The sequence below is a fragment of the Narcine bancroftii genome, chromosome 3, assembly GCF_036971445.1.
Source record: "Narcine bancroftii isolate sNarBan1 chromosome 3, sNarBan1.hap1, whole genome shotgun sequence".
Taxonomy (NCBI): domain Eukaryota; kingdom Metazoa; phylum Chordata; class Chondrichthyes; order Torpediniformes; family Narcinidae; genus Narcine; species Narcine bancroftii.
Genome location: NC_091471.1, coordinates 87,284,941 through 87,308,804, shown reverse-complemented (window position 1 = coordinate 87,308,804; position 23,864 = coordinate 87,284,941). Strand labels below are relative to the sequence as shown.

At 38.6% G+C, this 23,864-nt stretch overlaps 1 protein-coding gene across 6 annotated transcripts in view; it reads right to left on the bottom strand.

Annotated features, from left to right (window-relative positions):
- Nucleotides 1-23,864, bottom strand: part of ipo11 (importin 11) — a 433,130-nt gene that overhangs the window by 280,661 nt on the left and 128,605 nt on the right. For all 6 annotated transcript variants that reach the window (XR_011353505.1, XR_011353506.1, XM_069924487.1 and 3 more), the window contains 3 exons: nt 19,655-19,695; nt 3,572-3,688; nt 3,123-3,236 (listed from right to left, as the gene is read on the bottom strand). Coding sequence is in view for 4 of the 6 variants with exons in the window: in XM_069924487.1 (XP_069780588.1) it covers nt 3,123-3,236; nt 3,572-3,688; nt 19,655-19,695 (272 nt within the window). In the remaining 2 variants the exon portion in view is untranslated. The remainder of the gene's footprint in view (nt 1-3,122; nt 3,237-3,571; nt 3,689-19,654; nt 19,696-23,864) is intronic.

Here is a 23,864-nt window from a genome sequence, read left to right as displayed (position 1 = left end):
TAGTTCAGCCTGGTCAAAGCCCTTGTGGTCCATGCAAGAGGAGAGGACTGGGTGCCTAATGTTTCACTTGAACTAAGAGAAACAAAAAAGAACTCTGTGTTGACCTGAAAGAAAGAGATTATCATCTGGATGGGGCAAGTTTCTTCGGCAAGACAATGAAGTGGCTGTTTAAAAGGAATCAGTTTGTGTCCAGTGAACAACAAATCTCTCTCTGAAAACCGAGCGGTAACCATTTACCTTTCAAGCACCAAAGCCTGGAGAGGATACATAAATGTTAAATTCTATGCACAGTATAAGAATTGCCTGCAACCAGTGAACCTGGAGGAGTGAGAAGTGAGATTGGACTGTGAATCAAAGAATTTTTCTATACATATATGTACACTTTGAATTAGAAGGGGGTTAAGTTAGGTTAGTTAAGTTAATAGTGATAAGATAAAGTTTGATCCTGTTTTCATGATAATTAAAAGCAACTTTTGTTTAATTTACCATTTGTCTTGGTGAATATCTTTTGCTGCTGAGTTTTGGGGTCCTCTGGCCTCGTAACACCACATTGTCTGTAAAGAGTTTTTACATTCTCCCCATGTCTGCGTGGGTTTTCCCCGGGGGCTCCAGTTTCCTCCCACCTTTGTAAATTCGGTATAAATTGGGAGACAAGACATGTGGGCTGAAATGGCCTGTTACCCTGCTGTATGTCTAAAATTTCCTTGCTGTTTTAGGCCCTGTGTCTCTCCCTCCCAAGAGTACATTATGGAACCATCTTTAACCCTACAAAATCTAGGATGTACGATACCATGAAAGAGGCTATGCCAGAAAATCACTCAATTAGTTCAAGGGACAGTTCTCCTATTGGAGGTAAAGGCTTCAACTTTCAAATGATTAACTGGATTGGATGAGTTTCAAGATGTTTGAATTTGATGCAAGCTGAAAATAATCCAAAGTTGAAACTAAAATTTTGAATTTTCTTCTTACTCCAAAACACTTTCAAAATAAAATGGAAGGATACCCTGGTTGGGAGAACAGTGGAACAAAAATGGCAGATATTTCTGGGCATTTTTAAGGTCCAGTTCATTCCAAAGAGGAAGAAAGGTTCTAAGGTTACCAAAAAGCAACCAAGGCTGACAAAAGAAGTCAAGACCAAGGAGAGGAAACATAATATACCAAAGAGGAGTGGGAAGCTAGAGGACTGGGAAAATTTAAGATAACTAAGAAAGCTATACTGGAGGAAAAAATGAGGTACGAGGGTAAACTAGCCTATAGTATAAAAGGGGATTGTAAAAGCCTCTTTAGGTAAGCAAAGAGGAAAGAAATTAGTTAGGACCAAATTTGGGCTCTTAAAAACAGAAATGGCCATAATTATTACGGGAAGCAAGGAAATGGCTGACAAGTTTAACAGATACTTTTGATCTGTCTTTGACCTGGGGAAGATACAGGTAAAAGTCAGATAGGGTTAGAGGTCCTGCAGTATCAAAGAAATTGATAGAAATTCCAACAGTAATGGAGGAATTGATGGAAATCCAGATTCAGAAGCATGTGGTCTTAAGTAAATTGAAAGGACTGAAGGCTGATAAGTTCCCAAGGCCTGATGGACTGCATCACAGGGTGCTTAGGGAGATTGTTCTTGAAATTGTGGACGCATTGGTCAACATTTTCCAGTGTTCTATAGATTCAGGAGAGGTGCCTGTGGATTGGAGGGTGGCTAATGTGCCGCTTTTTAAGAAGGGAGGGAGGGAGAAAACAGGCAATTACAGACCAGTTAGCCTGACATCAGTAGTGGGGAAGATATTAGAACCTATTATAAAAGAAGAAATAACAGAACACTCAGACAGAATTATTAGTATCATTACAAGTCAGCAAGGATTTCTGAAGGGAACATCATGCTTGACTAATCTTCTGGAAATTTTCGAGGATGTGATGAGGAAAATGGACATGAGAGAGCCAGTGGATGTGGTGTACTTGGACTTTTAGAAGGCATTTGATAAGGTACTGCACAGGAGATTAGTAGGCAAAATCAGAGAGCATGGTATTGGGGGTAGGGTGCTGACGTGGATAGAAAATTGGTTGACAGGCAGGAAACAAAGAGTGGGATTAACGGGTCACTTTCGGGATGGCAGGATGTGACAAATGGCTCGGTGCTGGGTCCTCAGATGTTTATCATATATTAAATATTTAGATAAGGGGATTATAAATAACATTAGTAAATATGCAGATGACACGAAACTGGGTGGCAGTGTGAAGAGGATGTCAGGAAAATACAGGGGTTCCTTGGATAGATTAGGTGAAGGGGCAGATGCATGGAAGATGCAATTTAATGTGGATAAATGAGAGGTTATCCACTTTCGTGGCAGAAACAGGAAGGCAGATTATTATTTAAATGGAGTCAAGTTAGGGAGTGAGGAAGTGCCACATGATCTAGGTGTAGTGGTACATCAGTCACTAAAAGCTAGCGTGCAGGTTCAACAAGCTGTGAAAAGCCAAATGGCATGTTGGCCTTCACAAAAAGGAGAATAGAGTATATGAGTAAAGATGTCCTTCTGCAGATATACAGGACCCTGGTGAGACCACACCTGGAGTATTGTGTCTAGTTCTGGTCTCCTAATTTGAGGAAGGACAATCTCGCTACTGAGGGAATGAAGCGTAGATTCACAAGGTTAGTTCCCGGGATGGCAGGATTGTTGTATGCCTAAAGGTTGGATGATCTGAGGTTGTATATGTTGTGGGGAGATATAATTGAGGTATAAAAGATTATTAAGGGATTGGATATGATAGAAAATGATTACATGTTCCTGATTTTGGGGGAGACTAGGACTAGGACATAGTTTAACAATATACGGAAGGCCATTTAGGACAGAAATTAGAATTTTTTTTTACCCAGTGAGTCTCAATTAATGGTGGTGCTGACTCAATGGGCTGAATGGCCTACTCCAGCACCTATTGCCTATTAGCAACAAAAGCTTGATTTTGTCAATCACGTGCAAAGCTTGTTCAGAAGAATCTCTCAATAGCTGTATAAATTGCATAATGAATATTTTAAAAACTGATGCCAAGTTGGATTCCCAGAAAAACTAAATTCAAAAAATTCAGCACCACTTCATACCTGAATACAAAATGATGCAAAACTGTACCTGAACTAGATGAATCAGTGTAGTGAGAATGGCACATCGCAACATATTGTGATCTTCAGACTGCTTCCAAAGCAAAGGTAAATATTGCACCAAACATCCAACATAAGGACGAATCTATAAATAAAAAAAATCTTGAAGCAAAACCCAAGGTAATATTTAAAAAAATCAACAAAACATAATTTGATTAATTGTTCAAAAACATCCAGCATGAATAAAATAAAAATACAGAAATAGTTGCTGGGCAAGGGTGTAATTAACTGCAAATTTTCCTCATAATCTACAATAAATTATTGTCCACTTTCAAAATCAAATCTCACTAATTATTACAATATTAAAAAAATTGAGAAAGACCTTGTAGATGACCTTTTTTAATTTGAATGAATAGAGCATTTGTGCAGAATGTTACAAAAACAAGAAAAAAACAAGATTATGCTATTCCAGAACATTACCTGCATTCCAACTCTTTCGATGACGCAGGAAATGACATGCAAGACATGCATCTTTGTATCGCATTCAGTAACTTGCTGAAGCAGTTGGAAGAGTAGACTGAAAATAGTTTCCAAGTACTGTACAAGAGAATAAATTTAACATTACAAAAATATACAAGTTATTTAAAAATGGAAAAATGGAATGATTATGACAATATTTACTGACAACATGTATGTACTAGAAAGAAACCAACATCTGAATTGCTTGAAACCTTTTAATTCTGTGAAATAATCGAATTGCTGTGGTCAGAAAGAAATTTGCTCTATCTACTTTTTTCCACCATGCCTTCTGAACTGTTGGAAGATTAAATTCTCTTCACTTAAGCATTCATGAATAACAAAAAAAAAACTAAAACTATAATTTTGGCTTCAATTGCTGTAGAACACTGAGGCATTTATATTTTAATCACTTTGATCCAGAATATAACAAATCATCAGATCTTTGAGCAACACATGCCTGAATATCTGTTGATTAATTCCCAGGAAGCCAAAGAGAATTGTCATGCCCAAGGAACATTCATTGCACTTAAATTTGTTTAAATCTCAACCTTTGAACTCCTTTTGCATTATAGCTAGAGAAGAAGCAAATCTTTTAATCAGAAAATCAAAAGAACTGTAAATGGTGCAAAGCTGAAATAAAAACAGAAAATGCAGCTCAGGCAGCATCTTTCAGAAGAGAAATAGTTAAAGCTTCAGGTACAGTTAAGTTTAATCCTTTTTTAATTTGTGTAATGTGTTGCTAATCTTCCATATTTTGTCCAATGTTGCATAATCACCAAAAATGGCCTGTTCTCATACAGAGTGGAAAAAAAAGAAACATCAATTCAGTATCTAATATGCCCAGATGGAAGATGAGGTAGTTTTCCTGTATGTTTTTTTTTGCACTAATTTTAAAAGTGTAGGCCACAGGCAGGGAGGCAACCAGGTACTCAGCGCTTGTATTTGATTTCTCTAATGTAGTGAATACACCAGAGTATTGCAAATACTGAATGCACTACTCTTGAATGGAAAATGAGGAAGTGAATCATTCCTTCACCTGAGAAGACATTTTGGGTCCCTGGATGGTAAAGAGAAGAGGGGAAAGGATGGGTGTTGCACCTCCTGTGGTGGCATGGAAATTTGCCATATGACACAAGATATAAGATTGAACCAGGAATTTGTGAAGGCAAAACTCACAAGAAGGAAAGAAATATATCCAATGATGGAATCTAGTTGAAAATCCAGAAATTGCTAAGGAATGAGGAAGCTGGTGGGTGGAAGCCAAGTAAAAAGGAACTCTGCTCTTGCTTTGTTCAGCTGGGTTAAGAACAGGGGTGTTGGAAATAGATGCAATGTCATCAAGGACTCAATCCACGGGAGTCACGTGATGGAGTAGTGGCCGGTTGGGGAACTCCAGCACTCTCCGGAAAAGTTTTAAAAAAACACAGAAAACACAAAGGCACAAAATAAAAAATTAAAATAAAGTGAAAGTAAAGGTGGGAAGAAAATGGCAGCAAAGAAAGAAAAGTCGAAAGCAACGGGAAGAAGAGTAGAAGAAAAGACATCGGAAGAAGGTGAAGGCCTTACCTGTCCGAGGAGGCCCGCAGCGGAGAGAGAAGCCCGCTCCCTAAGGTCAGTCGAAGTCCCGAGCTCGGGACCACAAAAATGGCTCACGGAGCCAAGCAAAAGTGCGCAACCGCTCATGCGTGTAGTCGCGCATCCGCGAAGCGCATGACAAAAAAAACACTGATGGGAGGGAGGACCAGCTGAGGAGTCGATCTCCACAGCTGAGAATGACAGCTACAACACAACAACAAGAAGAGAACATAGAAAACAATGAGAACAAGAAAGAAGAGAGTAAAAAGAAATCAAGGAAACAACAGATGACCAACCCAGAGGAAGAAGAAGAAGAAGAACACAGAGAAATGGAAGAAGAAGGGAAAGGCAAGACAATGGATATATTTTTTTTAAAGAATATATGGAATCAGTAAAAGAATGGCAATCACAATAATTTAGTGAAATAAAAAGAATTAAAAGTACAGAAGAAAAAATGAATAGATTAGAGATGGTCATGTCAGATATAGGAAAAAGAGTGGACAAGGTGGAAGAATGAGAAACAGCCGTAGAAATGGAAGTAGAGGACTTAAAAAAGAAATTAGAAGAATCTAATAAGAAGTTAAAGAGACACAAGAGCTGTTAGCTCAGAAGATAGATATAATGGAAAATTATAATAGAAGAAATAATATAAAGATAGTGGGCCTTAAGGAAGATGAAGAAGGCAAGAATATGAGAGAATTTATAAAAGATTGGATTCCCAGGGTCCTAGGAAGACCAGAATTACAGGAAGAAATGGAAATAGAAAGGGCACATAGAACATTAGCCCCTAAACCACAGCCACAACAAAAACCAAGATCCATTTTAGTAAAATTCCTAAGATATACAACAAGAGAAAATATATTGGAGAAAGCAATGAAGAAAATAAGAGAAGACAAAAAGCCACTGGAATACAAAGGTCAAAAAATTTTTTTCTATCCAGACATAAGTTTTGAACTCCTGAAGAAGAGAAAGGAGTTTAATACAGCAAAAGCGATCCTATGGAAAAAAGGATATAAATTTATGCTAAAGTACCCAGCGGTACTTAAAATTGTTATTCCAAGGCAGCAAAACAGACTATTCTTGGATCCGGAGGAAGCACGAAAATTTGCAGAACAACTACAAAACAGACAGAGAGATGATGACATGTAACGAGAGCAAAAATGATCACGAAATATATGTATGTGTGTATATGGGTATATATATCATCGGACTGGTCAGCCACAAACGAGCCTGCAGATGACGTGGACTTTTTACCCCCTCCATAAATCTTCGTCCGCGAAGCCAAGCCAAAGATATATATATATATACATAGGTGTGTATGTACATATGTGTGTACATGAGTGTATCCGTATTTAAAGGAAAATATATAGAGTGTAGATAAGAATTAATAAGGGAAAGAAAGGGAAGAGAGGAAAGTAAGGAGGGAATTAAGAGTGACCTTTGTTATATATGAAAATTAAAATCTTTTCTGGGGGGGGCTGGGTGGGGAGGAGTTACGGTCACTGCGAAATCAGTTGACGCTTGCGAGTGAATTCGCAAATCCAAATGGAGAGGGGAGATGTGGTTGCCCGACAAGGGATAAAGGGCAACTCAGGAAGGGTAGGGGATAGTGGGGTTAAAGAAATTTTAGATAGGAGAATAAGGGAAATGTTTGATGTTTTAGAAATGTTGTCTTATAAAGTGTTCAAAAAAAGAAAGCAGAAATGGATAAGAAGGAAAGGTGATGAGGAAACGGAAAGGAAAGATAAACAAAGTATGAAATGGCTATGTTGAACTAAATGACTTCAAATATTAACGGAATATAAAAGGAAGAAACTGCTAAATTTACTGAAAAAAGAAAAAATTGATATAGCATTTGTGCAAGAAACACACTTAACTGAAATGGAGCACAAGAAATTAAAGAGAGATTGGATAGGACATGTAACAGCAGCGTCATATAATTCAAAATCTAGAAGAGTAGCTATATTAATCAGTAAAAATATACCAATTAAAATAGAAGAGGAAATAATAGATCCAGCAGGGAGATATGTAATGATAAAATGTCAGATATATTCCGAGTTTTGGAATTTACTCAATGTATATTCACCTAACGAAGAAGATCAAAAATTTATGCAAGATATTTTTTTGAAGATAGACACGCAAGGGAACATACTAATAGGAGGGGATTTCAATCTTAATTTGGATTCAAACGTGGATAAAACTGGGAAAAAAATTAACAGAAAGAACAAAGTAACCAAATTTATAATTAAATCGATGCAAGAAATGTAACTTTTGGATATATGGAGGAAACAACACCCAAAGGAAAAGGAATATTCATATTATTCGGGTAGACATAAAACATACTCAAGACCTATTCCTGTTATCAGCTCGCATGCAAGACAGAGTTAGAAAAACAGAATATAAAGCTAGAATATTATCGGACCACTTACCCCTGATATTGACAATAGAGTTAGAGGACATCCCTTCAAGAATGTATAGATGGAGATTAAACTCCATGCTACTTAAAAGGCAGGATTTTAGAGAATTCATTGAAAGACAAATTAAAATGTACTTTGAAATAAATACGGAATCAGTGAAAGATAAGTTTATACTATGGGACGCAATGAAAGCGTTCATCAGAGGGCAAATAATAAGTTATGTAACCAAGATGAAGAAGGACTGGAATCAGGAAACAGAGCAGTTGGAAAGGGAAATAGCAAATATAGAAAAAGAATTAGCAATGAAGGAAGACACAACTAAAAGAAGAGAATTGGCAGGTAAAAAAATAAAATATGAAACACTACAAACATATAAGGTGGAGAAGAACATAATGAAGACAAAACAGAAATATTATGAACTAGGAGAAAAAACGCACAAAATTCTAGCATGGCAGCTTAAGACAGAACAAACTAAGAGAATGGTATTGGCATGAAGGAAAAAAGACAAACAAATCACATATAATCCAACGGAGATTAATGAAAACTTCAGAGAATTCTACGAACAATTATACCAAACTGAAAATGAAGGGAAAGAAGACAAAATAGATGAATTTTTAACTAAAATTGAACTACCAAAATTACAAATAGAGGAACAAAATAAATTAATAGAACCATTTGAAATAGTAGAAATACAAGAGATAATAAAAAAACTACCAAATAATAAAACACCAGGAGAGGATGGATTCCCAATAGAATTCTATAAAACATTTAAAGATTTATTAATTCCTCCCCTCCTGGAAGTAATCAACCAGATTGATAAAACACAAAGCTTACCAGATTCATGCAAAACAGCAATAATTACAGTAATACCAAAGACAGGGAAAGATGCACTCGCACCAGCGTCGTATAGACCAATATCTTTACTTAACACAGATTATAAGATGATAGCTAAACTATTAGCAAACAGATTAGCCGACTATGTACCAAAGATAGTAAATCTAGACCAAACTGGATTTATTAAAAAAAGACGAACAGACAATATTTGTAAATTTATTAACTTAATTCATGCAGTAGAAGGAAATAAAGCTCCAACAGTAGTGGTTGCTTTAGACGCAGAGAAGGCCTTTGACAGAGTAGAATGGAATTATTTATTCAAAGTACTACAAAAATTTAGTTTACCAGAGAAATATATTAATTGGATTAAAGCATTATATAAGGGGACATTGGCGAAAGTGACAGTAAATGGATATATATCAAAACAATTTAACTTAAGCAGATCAACAAGGCAGGGATGCCCACTATCGCCCTTATTGTTCGCGTTAGCCATAGAACCACTAGCAGAACTGATAAGAACAGAAAATAAAATAAAAGGGATAAAAATAAAAGACAAGGAATATAAAATCAGTTTATTTGCAGATGACGTAATAGTATACTTAACAGAACCAGAAATATCAATAAAAGAATTACATAAGAAATTGAAGGAATATGGAGAAGTGTCGGGATACAAGATTAACGCAAATAAAAGTGAAGCAATGCCAATGAATAATGCGGATTTTTCAAAATTTAAGAAAGAATCACCATTCAGATGGCAAATGCAAGCAATCCGATAACTAGGATTACAAATAAATAAAAACCTCGGCCATCTATATAAACTTAATTATTATCCACTAATGAAAAAAATTACAGGACGACTTAGAGCATTGGAAAGACTTACCACTAACACTAATAGGAAGGATAAACTGTATTAAAATGAACATTTTCCCAAGGATACAATACCTATTTCAGGCATTGCCAATACACTTGATGGAGAAATTCTTCAAGGAGTTAAAGAAAATAATAAGGAAATTTTTATGGAAAGGGGGGAAACCGAGGATAGCACTAGATAAATTAACAGAATGGTATAAACAAGGAGGCTTACAACTGCCAAACTTTAAAAATTATTATAGAGCCGCACAATTAAGATACCTATCAGATTTTTATCAAACAAGGGAAAAGCCAGATTGGACTAGATTAGAACTAAATAAAATAGGGGAGAAGATACCCGAACATATATTATATAAATGGGATGAAAAATTGGTACAACGTAGGAATGCTCCAGTATTACATCATCTGCTCAATATTTGGAAGAAGATTCATGTAGAAAGGAATAAAACAAATTACCAACTACCAAAACTGATACTGATGCAAAATCAGCTAATCCCTTTTACAATAGATAACCTTTCCTTTAGAGAATGGAAGAAAAAATGGATCAAAAGAATAGAAAATTGCTTTTCAGAAAATAAATTATTATCCTTTGAACAAATGAAGGATAAATATAATATAACTCACGATACAGTGTTGGCATACCACCAACTGAAATCCTACTTGAAGGACAAATTGGGAAGCAGTCTGAGGTTACCAGAGGGAAGTAATTTTGAATATGTGATTATAGACACAATGATAATCAAAAAATTTATCACAAACATGTATATTAAACTACAAGAAAAGGAGAATGAGGAAACAAGCTGTAAAACTAAACAAAAATGGGAACAAGATCTAAACATAAAGAAGGAAACATGGGAGAAGTTATGCTCAGGAACTATGAGAAATACAATAAATACGAGGTTACGTATGATACAATATAACTGGATACACAGGCTATATATTACACCTCAAAAGTTAAATAAATGGGATCCAACAGTGTCTGACAGATGTTTTCGCTGTAAAAAGGAAATGGGAACAACAATTCATGCAATCTGGACATGTGAGAAAGTGAAAAAATTTTGGGAAGATCTAAACCAGATATTAAATAAAATCACAAAAAGCAATATACCAAAAAACCCAGAGATCTTCCTCCTAAGTAACATAAAAAACAAAGAATTTGGACTTGATTTGGATGGTGCACAAAAAAGATTGATTAGGTTAGCCCTAGCTGTAGCAAAAAAATGTATTATGTCAGCCTGGAAATTAGAAGATAACTTGAGAATACAACAATGGTAGATAGAAATGAATAAATGTATTCCATTAGAAAAAATAACATATAATTTAAGAAATAATATTACAATATTTGAACAAATATGGGAGCCATACATGAAACACAATAGAGAAAACCTACCGGGGACATCTACCACCTAAAATGACAGAAGGAGAAGGGAATGAAAAGAATTGACTCAGTGGAATTTCTTGTTTATCTTTATTGAGTGACAACATTGTTTGACGGGTTTAATGTTTCTTAGATTCTGAACTTTAAATGAATGGGAGGGGAGGTAGGGAGGGTGGGATGGGAAGAGGGGGGGGGAGAAAACAACACTGTATATATTTGAAAAGGAAAATGTATGTATCTTGATCAATGTGGTTTATAGTGTGAAAAATAAAAAAAATTTAATTAAAAAAAAGGACTCAATCCACTTTGGTAAAGGGTAAGCAAAATAAAAGAAAGTTTAAAAGCTGTCTATGTGGATTGCAACATCAACAAGCACATGGAATGATGGAGTAGTCAATTTAGGAGGCAGAAGGATGTATAATCAAGGCAGTTGTGGGAGTCTGGAGGCACACGAGACTGCAGATGTTAGAATCTAGAGCTAAACAATCTGTTACTCAGCAGGTCTTATTATTAGCACTTCAGGTTAAAACCTTTCATCAGGCCTTGATGAAGGGTTGCAGCCAGAAATGTTCACAAATTATTTTTCTCCCACTGATGCTTCTCAACCTGCAGAGATCCTTCAGCAGATTGCTTAGTTATGAGAGTCCATGGGTTTGCAGTTGTTCATGGCTTGCAGTTGTTCATGGCTCAATTAAACCAGAGATGGAGAAGAGTCCCAAAGAGGGAAGGAAGAGTCAGAGAAGCATTGTACAGGGCAGAACATAGAGAAAATTGGCTGGAAATGTTCTGCCTCAGAGCAAGACGCAGCAACAAATGCAGCCACTGCAGTATCAGAAAAAGGGTCAGTGACATGTGCCAAAATAGGATTGTAATAAAATATTTTCCAAGAATACCTCAAAAAGAGAGGTATAACTTGGACTCATATATTCCTATAGCTATATATTTAATATGGGAAAAGCAAGTGGTGTTGAAGTTGCTGATTTATGTAAGGACAAGTGTGTTGGTAGAGAGGAACTAGTTAGTCCTCTGATCAGGAAAGCAGAGGATATCAGACTCTCCTGATGTGGGACGGTGGTATAGAGGGACTGTACATTGTTAACAATGATCAATGAAGATTTTGCTCCCTGAACACTTTTGGGTGTATTTTATGGATTTTGATCATGAAATCGCCTTAAAATTTTCCTATCACATACTGTTTTTTAGATATAACCTATTTTTGTGATTTCCTGTCATATTTTAAGTCTACTTCAAGCAGACAAAACCATGAAGTGCAACATGTCACCACTTTTAAGTGGTGCAGTCAGTGACGAACACGGTGAAAGGTTTTATCAGGACAATGCAACAATGGAAAAGCAGTATCAGGGCAACCGGAATCCATCAATGCTGCCCAACTCTTTTTGGACACTGACATGAGAGGCATCAGATGCTGAATATAAACGAAAATCAGCAGAAAAACATTTTTACTAAACAACATCAGTATCATTATGCGATCAAACATGCTAAGTACAATAAAAGGTAATTTAATGTTTCTCTAACTTCCTATGTGATACAGCAAATATAAAATTATCTTTATGTTTCGCTTGAAGTTGTCTATAATAATCCTCAATTTTTCCAGGAAGCAAATCTTTTAAAAAATTGTGTCCAGTGTAATGAAAAAAAAAACTATTAATACCATAGAATTGTAAACTATTAAAGTGGTGGAAGGCATCTGAAGTTCATCTACACAATTAAGTAGGGAATTGACCAAGGAGAAAGAATATGAAGAAGCAAATTCGATGGGCAATAGCAGACAGAAACCATGGGTCCATCAGAACAGTAAATTCTGTGGATCTTAAGAAGAAGGTAGAAAAAAAGCTGTGTGAAAATGAGGGACTATAAGTTTTGGATAGATTATAGAAGGAAAAGAAGTCTGCAGCTGTGGGGCAGACAGTGGCCTGATTCTTATTTGTGGGATTACAGTCTAGATCAGTGGTTCTTAATCTTCTTCTTTCCACTCACATACCACTTTAAGTAATCCCTATGGCATTGGTGCTCTGTGATTAGTAAGGGATCGCTTAAGGTGGTAGGTGGGTGGAAAGAAAAAGTTTGGGAACCATTGTTTTAATCGTCCCTAAATGGCTCATTTGCACATAACTCCAAAGGAGTTAAGCAAAATATTTCAGTAACAGTGATTCTCAACCTTCCCTTCGCACTGACATCCCATCTTAAGCGATCCCTTACTAATCACATAGCACTGATGGCATAGGGATTACTTAAAGTGGGATGTGAGTGGAAAGAAAAAGGTCAAGAACCATTTCTCTATATGATCATTTCATGAGATGTGACAATCAGGAAAAGATAAATAGAATGTTTAGAGAAGACATTGTATACAGGCTCACAAAGGGGAAAAGGGAAGAGTCCTGAGGAAATTCCAAGCACCAAATATATATCTAAACTAAATAAAATAAAAGCTTGAATTTTTAAATAGTTGAATACTATGAAATTTTCTTAATTAGAAGAAATTAATGCTCATGTTGATCAAGATTAAAGTGTACAGCAGGAAGAGTGAAAATGTTATTTTGCTTATTCAACTTTATTTGAAGTATAAACTACAAATCACCAACATCCTCAAACAAGCAAACAATTATTAGATTACTTTCTTGGATCTGTATTCAAAACATCAACATCTGATTGGCTATATCATTATGAGATGGGGTGATACAAAGTGATGATTTGATAGTTACTGGTTTCTGGTCTGGTCATCACTTAAGTGGAAGCACAGTCCACATCAAAGCTCTCTGACAAAATGGTTAAACATTCCCAGCTCATAGTTCCTCATGTTCAAAAATGGCTACAGACTTGATTCAATGAAGTTCTCTCCAAAAGCCAAGGACAAAATTCAAATGTAACCAAAGAATTAATTCATTAATGGAATCTCACATCAATGTGAAATGGATTTCCTAGCAACCCACTCATAAAATCCAGGGACTGGCTTGACTAGCAAGATAACGTCACCCAAAACCTTCTGAATGCAAGTCATCAATCCCAATGAAAGACAAATTGTGTAAGTACTGCTGTCTGGTGGAACGTAGATCCTTGGACATCGCCAGCGCTTGAGTGAGGGCCTTGTGATCCGTGAAAGCTGTGAACAGCCTGCCCTCGAGGAAGTAGCGGAAATGGCGGATGGCTAAATATAGCGCCAAGAGCTCCTGGTCGAAAGCTCTGTATTTGAGCTCTGGTGGGCGCATCTGCTTGCTGAAAAAGGCCAGCAGGCGCTATTGTCCATCGAGCCACTGTTCCAGAACCCCCTCCCCCCACCACTGCCGTAGATGAGGCGTCCACGGAGAGCGCTGTGTGCGCCTCCAGCCGTGGGTGCACCAGCTGCGTGGCACTGGCTAGAGCCTCCTTTGTTGCGATGAAAGCCCTGTCCGCCTCCTCTGATCACAATAAAGTCTTTTCTTTGGTGGCCATGAGTACAAACAATGGGCGCATGGTGCCCGTGGCTCCGGGGATGAAACCATATAACCATTTACAGAGTGGAAACAGGCCTTTCAAGTCCAACCGGTTCAGTGACTGGCGGTACTGAACACAAGATGGTATTCACAGAACACCTTAAATATTTTTAGTGATCTTGATGTGCTTCCTCTCAACAAATCTAGCATCTTCATACAGCATTCAAACAAGCCCTTTGATCCACTGAGTCCACATTAACCATAAGCACTAACCTCACAACAATGGTAAAAGTTCATCATCCTCGCGAACTCTTCGAGGCCTTTCAGGGTGGAGGGTTTGGGGAATTGTTGAACAGCTGCTACCTTCTCCAGCACTGGCATGGCCCCAGCCGCCGAATTGGTGTGCCCCAGACACTGGAGGGACTCCTTGCCGAACTGGCATTTGGCCGAAGTCCGCCAGCCAGGCAAAGATTGTGCAGAGGTTGGCTTTGTGTTCGTCGCGGTTGCAACTGGCAATGAGAATATCGTCCAGGTAAATGAACGCAAATTCCAGGTCTTTTCCAACCGTGTCGATGAAGCACTGGAACATTTGGTCCGCGTTCTTTAGATCGAAGAGCATATGCAGGAACTCGGAGAGGCTGAAAGGGGTGATAATGGCAGTCTGACCCACATCATCTGGATGCACCGGGATTTGATGGTATCCCCACACGAGGTCCACTTTGGAGAAGACCCATCCGCTGAGGAGGTTGGCGGAGAAGTCCTGTATGTGGGGCACCGAGTACCTGTCAGGGATGGTTGCATCGTTCAACCAACAGTAGTCCCTACACGGTCTCCAGCCCATGGACAATTTCGGGACCATATGGAGGGGCGATTCCCAGGGCGCTGTCCAAGCGCCGGATGATTCCGAGTTCCTGGAGCCTGGAGAACTCCTCCTTTGCCTACTGGAGCTTTTCGGGCAGCAACCATCTGAGTCTAGCGTGCAGAGGGGGGCCCTGTGTGGCAATGTGGTGGAAGACCCCATGCTGGGCAGGGCTGCATTGAACCGTGGCTCTAAGATGGTGGGGAATTCGTGGAGGATTTCGTCGAACTCATCCCTGGCGGCGGCTACAATGGCAATTTCAGGCCTGTGAACTTCTGCTGTGTCCAGTCGGGTGGAGTGGAACGTTTGGGTATTGACCATCCTTTTGCCCTTCATGTCAACCAGTAGGCCGTGAGCTCTGAGGAAGTTGGCCCCTAACAGCGTGGTGTCCAGAGGCTAGGACGAATCTCCAGTAGAACTTCTCCCTCCCGATCTGGATCTGTACCCTGCGGGTTCCATAGGTCCTGACGGTGGAGCTGTTGGCCACCCGCAGGGTTGGACCTCGAGATCGGGTGCGAGTCTCTAAAGCTGTTGGGGGGGGTGGGGGAAGGACGCTGAGCTCAGCCAGTGTCCACCTGGAATCGGCGGCCAGTGGATCTGTCCGTCACATGAAAGAGGCTGTTTGTGTGGCCAGCATCGCAGCCATCAACGGGCCATGCGTTGCAATTTGAAACATTTGGAGTTTTGAGATCTTAAACTTTTGAAGTTTTTGTGATTTCGTATTAAATTGTTTTTTCAAGCTAATTTAAAACTTGCGTGTGTGGTGTGGGGCTGGGGGGGGGGAACACCAGCAATGGATATTAGTGATTTTTTTGGGATCAGCCATCATTGGTAGAGCTGCAGAGAGAAAAAGCAGGAACTGATGTTCATTGCTGGGGAATTAATGCTTGCTGAAGTCCAGAGTTTTATGATGAAAATAGAAATACAGAGAATTATACTGAAATATATATGTGAAGGAAAATCTGAAGAGCAAGACTTAGATAATTTTCCAGAGGACAAATCTGTTGATCTGCAATTGCAATTGAAAATATTGGAGCTGAATGAAAAGAGAGAAAAACATAAATATGAGTTAGAGGATGCTGAAAAGAAGAGAAAATAGGAGTTGGAAGAAGCTGAAAGAGGCTTTTTGAATTAGGAAAGTTAAGACTTGAGATAGAGAGAGATAGGTGAACTAAAGCTCTAACTCCTGGAGAGGTTTATGGTTAATCTAGTTCCTCCTTTTGATGAGAGAGATATAGATACATATTTTCAGCTTTTTGAAAAGGTTACTCAGAGCTAACGCTGGCTGAAAGAAAAGTGGCCTCTTAGGCTCCAAAGTGTAATAAAAGGGAAACCACAACTGGCATACTCCAGTTTGAATGCAGAGCAAGTTGAAAATTAGGAGAATGTTAAACAAGCAGCATTAAAAGCTTATGAATTGGTTCCAGAAGCAGACAGACAAAAAAAAATAGGAATTTCTGGAAAGCATGGAACCAATCTTGTATGGATTTTGCACTTAAAAAATCTGAATGTTTTGACCATTGATGCACCTCAAAAAGAATAAATAATGAATTCAACAGAGTAAGAGAATTGATATTAATTGAGGAAATTAAGTGTGTTCCCAATGAGAAAGACGTGGGAACATTACATAGTGGATGACTATGCTCTCACTCAAAAATAAATGTCACCATAGTAAACCTTCCAGAAAGTGATTGTCGAACAGACGAGTAAGTCTGAAATTAATCTGGGGAGAATAGTAAGAGGAAAGATGAGGGTAAAGTAGGAAAGGACAGGATTTGTCTGACATTATTGTCGGAAACCTAGTCATGTTCTTGCAATTGTTTAGTGTTGAAAAAGAGAAAAGGAGATATTACCGGAAACTTGTATCCAGACAGTTGAACTTAATGAGAACTGAGCTTTCATACCTGGTAAGGATGTTTTGGATGGACTCAAACATTTTGTATCAGAGGGCTTGATTTCAGTAGAGGAAGCAACTTCCCAAGAACCCGTTAAAATCCTCAGATAGTGGGGCTGCCCAGTCACTGTTGTTGGAGGATGTTTTAACTTTTGATCAAAAGATAGACACAGGAGAGGCAACTTTGATTAGAGGTGTTGGAAGAGATAGAGAATCAATAGGTCTGCACAAAGTAGTGTTGAATTCAGAATTAGTTAAAGGACCAGTTGTAGTAGGAGTTATTTCAAAGTTACCCATGTCTTAACCATATAACCACTTACAGCACAGAACAGGCCAGTTTGGCCCTAATTGTCCATGCCGTAACAAATCCCCACCCTCCTAGTCCCACTGACCAGCACCCGGTCCATACCCCTCCAGTCCTCTCCTCTTTATGTAACTATCTAGTCTTTCCTTAAATGTAACCAATGATCCCGCCTCGACCACGTCTGTCGGAAGCTCATTCCACATCCCCACCACCCTTTGCGTAAAGAAATTTCCCCTCATGTTCCCCTTATAATTTTCCCCCTTCAATCTTAAACCATGCCCTCTAGTTTGAATCTCCCCCACTCTTAATTGAAAAAGCCTATCCACGTTTTCTCTGTCTGTCCCTTTTAAAATCTCTATCAAGTCCCCTCTCAATCTTCTACGCTCCAGAGAAAAAAGCCTCAGTCTGCACAACCTTTCCCTGTAACTCAAACCTTGAAATCCTGTCAACATTCTTGTGAACCTTCTCTTCACTCTCTCTATTTTAGGAAATGACTTAGTAGAGGATAATGTTGAGTCAGTTTTGAGATTAACAAATAAGCCAAGTAAGGATGAGGTTGATGAAGATTGCGAGATATATCCAGCATGCGCTTTGACAAGGTCTTTGTCTAAGAAAATAATAAGAGCAGAGGAAATCCATTCGGAACTTGGCCCAGTACTTCTGGAATTCTATTGCTGCTGGTTTTTGAACCCTTTGGGGGCTCGTAACACTGAAAAATACCATGCAACTTGGCGAGAATGTTGAGATAATTATTCACTTAATGCATTAAGTTAGTTGATACTTTCAGAAAATTATGCAAAAAGCAAATGGAATAGGCATACAGCTTTCTCGGTGTGTCAAAAGATGCTGAAGCAAACCAATATGAACATTGTTACATTAAATTTCATCCACACAACTTAATTTGCTTTTTCAATTTTGAGTTTTCATGCTCATGAAATTTCCTGCTTATTTTGCTTTATTAGAGCTTAAGATTAAAATGCATTTGAATAGAGAGCGTGATTTTAAAAAATTATTTGTGCTTAGATTTGACAAAATAGTCAATGGTTTATATTGCACCACTGGGTCACTACTGGGTCATCAAATAATACAAAACTATACTTCCTAAGTCCTAGCAGTAACACAATCTTTCAGATTACAGAAAATATCATAAAATGGATTAAGTGTTTTTGAAGTTCAAAAGGTTGCAAACTTGAACAGAGTTTCTACATTACAGATACAGAAAATACAAATTGACAATTACTCAGCTAACCACAGAATAAACAATTGCTGTGGATAAAACAAGATAGATAACATTTGCGATCTTGAAAATGCTAAGACCAATTCCTTCAATATTAGGCTAGCAAGAGGAAAGTAAAAATATACATTGAGTCCCAAAATGCATAGCTTGTTACCTATTGAAATTTTGACAGAGAACATTCTTTTTTTACAATACTTGCAATTTAGAGGCATCTAGTAAAATTCGTGATTTTAGTCAATATAATGGTCATATGAATAAGATCATCTATGAACTTTGCTTTGGTTCAACTGAGATTAATATCAATTTTACATAAACAAAAGACTGCAAAATAACAACTGAAGAAACATTTTCAATTTTGATAAAGGGATCAGTGCTGGGACCAATGTTTGTCATCTATATCAATGATCTGGATAATAATGTGGTAAATTGGATCAGCAAGTTTGCAGATGACACAAAAATTGGAGGCACTGTGGACAGCGGAGGTTTTCAAAGCTTGCAGAGGGATCTGGAGCAGCTGGAAAAATGGGCAGATGGAATTTAATGCAGACAAGTGTGAAGTATTGAATTTTGGAAGGACAAGCCAGGAAAAGATGGAGAGCACTGAGGAGTGTGGTAGAACAGAGGGATCTGGGAATACAGATACATAAGATGGGATGTTATGGTAAAGTTGGATAAGACATTAGTGATGCCAAATTTGAAGTATTGTGTACAGTTTGGACACCTAACTACAAGAAAGATATCAATAAGATAAAGAGTGCAGCAAAAATTTACTAGGATGTTGCCCAGACTTCAGGAATGGAGTTACAAGGAAAGGTTAAACAGATTAGGACTTTATTCCCTGGAGCATAGAAGAATGAAAGTAGATGGAAGTATTTAAAATTGAGGGGATAGACAGAGTAAAAGTGGATAGGCTTTTTGCACTGAGGGTAGGTGAGATACAAACCAGAGGATATGGGTTAAGAGTGAAAGGAGAAAAGTTTAGGGGGATCATAAGGGGGATCTTTCTTGATGCAGAAAGTGGTGGGAGTGTGAAATGAGCTGCCAGCTGAGATGATGAATGTGGACTCAATTTTAGCATTTATTTGGACAGACATGGGGGGGACTAGGCAAAAAAGAATGGTTTGGCACAGACTAGAAGGGCCCTGTTTCTATGCTGTAGTGTTTTATGGTTTTGTAAACAAAAAGACACCGCATTAAACATTTTCAGTTTTGCCAAAGCCAGCATACAATGCAAAGAATACTCACTGGTAAAAACTGTTCTGTTCTGAATTCAAAATCATCTACAGGTAACAATCAAGTTAAAGAGAAACAACTTTCTAAAAATGGTGATGAAGAAATCCATCAATACATTCCAAGAATAAAATACACAATCAGAAAGAACAGACATCAAAAAAAATCTGTATTATAAACCTCCAAAACATTGAGAAATTAATCTATATAAGAACAACAATCAAAAACGATAGGGTTTTACATTACAGAACTTAGGCCAAACATCCTATGTCAATCATGATGTTTACCAAAGTTAGTCACATTTGCCTACAGTTGGCCCATTTCACTCTCAGCCTTTCCTTTCCATGTACACATCTAAATTTGAAATCTTTAGGACATTTCAATTATACTTGCTACCATCAAGTCTCCTTTGGCAGATTGTTCTACATACTGTAGCTACCACGCTGTGTGTGAAAAAGATAACCTCTGGTCTATTTTAAATCTTTCCCCACTTAACTTAAAGCTATAACTTTTATTTTTAAATTCCACCCCTCTGAGATGATTTTGACTCTTTATCCTATCTGTTTATCTCGTGCTCCAGGAAGAAAATTCTTAGCCTATCCAGTCTCTCTTTATAACTATAACACAAACCCTCCAGATTTAGTAGCACCTTTGTGAATCTTTTCTGCACCATTGTCAACTTAACGAAAACTTTCTTGTAGCTAGATAGCCAGATAATACTCCAAGTGACACCAACATTTTGTGCAGGTGTAACGACATCCCAACTCCTGTATTCACTGCCCCCTGCCCCTACTAAAGAAATCCAACAGCTTTTTCCACCACCACTCATTCCTGATAAAGGGCTGAAGCCCAAACACTGACTTCCTATTGTTTTCCATGCAAGACCTGATAAGTTCCACTATTCTAGCTCTCCAGCATCTCCAGACTCTTTGCTTACCTCGTTTTTTCACACCCTCTCTGCTGTGTCAATGTACCACTAAGTCTCATTGCTGTACAATAATTATAATAGCTTTGATTAAGTGACATTCAGAGTACAATTCTGCTTGCCAGATTACAGGAAGAAACCAGAGAATGTGCAGAAGAGTTCACATGGATTGGAGCATTAATGTATTGGAGAATCATAGTCAAAAGGAGAAGTTGGACAAACTTGGACTGTTTTCACTGGAGCCACAGACTGAGGGGTGAGCTATTAGTAAGTGAAAAAGCCCGACTGTAAAGGTGAAGTTTCTCAGCCCTTATATCGGTTCCAAGACACCGACGGCAATCCCTCTCAGGGAAGGATCATCGGTAGAGCATTGCGCTCCGCCGCCTCAAATGAATGTAATGTAAGCGGCTGGCTAGGGACGGCTCGATGTCGTCACGATGATGCCATCAGTCAGTGACCCAACTCCCTTCTCTTCCACCCACTCACCCCTCTCCCTCCATGATCACCTCAGGGCGGGGGCTGTCAGGGTGGGGGCAGTCAGGGGCAGCCAGTGTGACCTGTGACAGCCCCGCCAGCTGTTCCGATACCTCACCAGGCCACTTCGGTCTTTGGGGCCATTTGTCAGTGGCTCAAATGCAGCAGAGCAATGGCCTTCTTCTCTACTCATAATCTGCATGCAGCTGTAACCATTCTGGGAAACACAGAGTAGTTCCAGCTGTGTGGGGAATTATGGGTAGGGAAGATGGCCATTACTCTGCCGTGTATTTATGATGGGCGCCACCACTGCACCACTTGCCCCGCCTCCATCGGCTCTGGAGGGTGCCTTGAAGTGCCACTCAACATGAATGCAACACAATAGCAGCCTTTTAGGGCTACTCCATGAAAGGCAAGTCTTTTTTTTTGCCACGCACTTATAGCCGGCCTCCAGGCTTGGCATGAAAGGGCCTAGTAATTGAGGACTAGGAATTCAGAAAAAAAAAGGAAGAATGATGCATGAACCAATAAATTAATATTAATTTTGAACTGTGTTTCATCAAGACCATCCAAGAGCACAGAACTGAACTGTGATCTTCATTTCAGTGAATTGTCAATCGAGTAGTGAGGTTTTCTACTGCAAGACATAACAATCAGTAATATGGTATAGCACTATCATCTGTTAAAACTTGGTTGCAGAAGGGGCAGCAATGGCAGCTCAATATTCCGGGCTTCAGTTGTTTCAGACATGATAGAATGGGGGTGGGGGGGGAAATGAGAGGGGGAGGAGTGGCAATGCTCGACAAGGAAAATATCAGAGCTGTGCTTAGGCACGACAGACCAGAGGACTCATCTACTTAACATATTTGGGTGGAGCTGAGGAAAGGTAAAGGGATGACCACACTCATGGGGTTGCATTATAGACCACCCTAAAGATCATCTGCAGAGAGATAACAGACAGCTGCAGGTTGTGATAGTAGGAGATTTTAACTTTCCACATATTGACTGGGACCCCCATACTTTAAAAGGGTTGGATGGCTTGGAGTTTGTCAAATGTGTTCAGGAATGTTTTCTGAATGAAGGTACCAATCAGAGAGAGTACAATATTGGATCTCCTGTTGGGGAACAAGGCAGGACAAGTGCAGAAATATGTATAAAGGAACAATGTGGGTCCAGTGATCATAATGCCATTAGTTTCAATTTAATTATCGAGAATGATAGGTCTGGGCCTCAGGTTGAGATTCTAAATTGGAGAAAGACCAATTTTGAGGAAATGAGAAAGGACATACACAGTAAATGGTAGGCACTAAGGAGTGCAGTAGAACAGAGAGATCTGGGTATACAGATAAATAATTCCATGAAAGTGGCATCACAGGTAGATAAGGTTGTAAAGAGAGCTTCTGGAATATTAGCCTTCATTAATCAAAGTATTGAGTATAGAAGCTGGGATGTTATGGTAAAGTTTTACAAGACATTGTTGAGGCCAAATTCGAAGCATTGTGTGCAGTTTTAGACACCTAACTACAGGAAAGATATCAATAAGATAGCAAGAATGAAGAGAAAATTTACTAGGATGTTGCCTAGACTTCAGGAATGAAGTTACAAGGAAAAGTTAAACAGATTAGGACTTTATTTCCTGGAGCATAGAAGAATAAGGGTAGATTTGATGGAGGTATTTAAAATTATGAGGGGGATAGACAAGAGTAAAAGTAGATAAGGTTTATCAACTCAAGGTAGGTGAGATACAAACCAGAGGATGCGGGATTAAGAGCAAATGGGGAAAAGTTTAGGGAATCATGAGGAGGAACTTTTGACAAAGAGAACAGTAGGAGTGTGGAACGAGCTGTTAGCTGAGGTGGTGAATGGGGCTCAATTTTAACATTCAAGAAGAATTTCAACAGGTACATGGATTGGAGAGGTACGGAGGGCTAGGGACTGGGTGCAGGTCAGTGGGACTAGGCAGAAAAATAGTTTGGCAAAGACTAGAAGGGCCAATGGGACCTGTTTCTGTGCTGTAATGTTCTATGGTTCTAAATGGTGGCATATTCCTTTGCATTTCACCCATATTTCTGACTGTGATAATCTCCCAATAAAGCTGACAATCTTTCTGAATCACATATTCTCCATTACTGATCTAAAGCAGTTCTGAACATAGACCATGCTCCTAAGCATGACTAATAAATCTTTGGCAGCAGAACAAAACACAACATTAAAGTGGCACTTTAAAATTATAATAGAGGAGTTATTACATTTACACGTGAATGTGATACAAAAATAGCCAAAATGCCACTGCTTTGGAGATATGGCTCCAATTAGCCAACTTCATGATTTGACTGTATTTTATAAAAAATGCCTTCAGTGTTGGTTTAGTGGTTAAATCACTGGTTTAGTATCCGAAAGGCCTGGAAAATCAAGAGACCCAAGTTCAAATCCCACCAAGCTGCTAACAGTCTGAAATTTAGAACAAAAAAAAAACCCCACAAACTAACTTGTGATTAATAATGATGATGGCAAAACAGCAGGATTGTCCAAACCAAAACAGGTGGTTCATTAATGTCCTGCAGACGATGAAATCTGACATTAGCTTCAAGTTAATTATGAAAAAGGATAAGTTTGGTCCTCATGTTGGGATTCTAAATTGGAGGAAGACAAAATTGAAAAAAGATCTAGGAAGCGTGGATTGGGATATGTTGTTTTCTGGCAAGGGTGTGTTAAGTAAGTGGATGGCATTCAAAGGGAAAATTTTCAGTGTGCAGAGCTTGCATGTTCCTGTTAGGATTAAAAGCAAAGCTAACAGGCATAGAGAACCCTGGTTTTCAAGGGCTA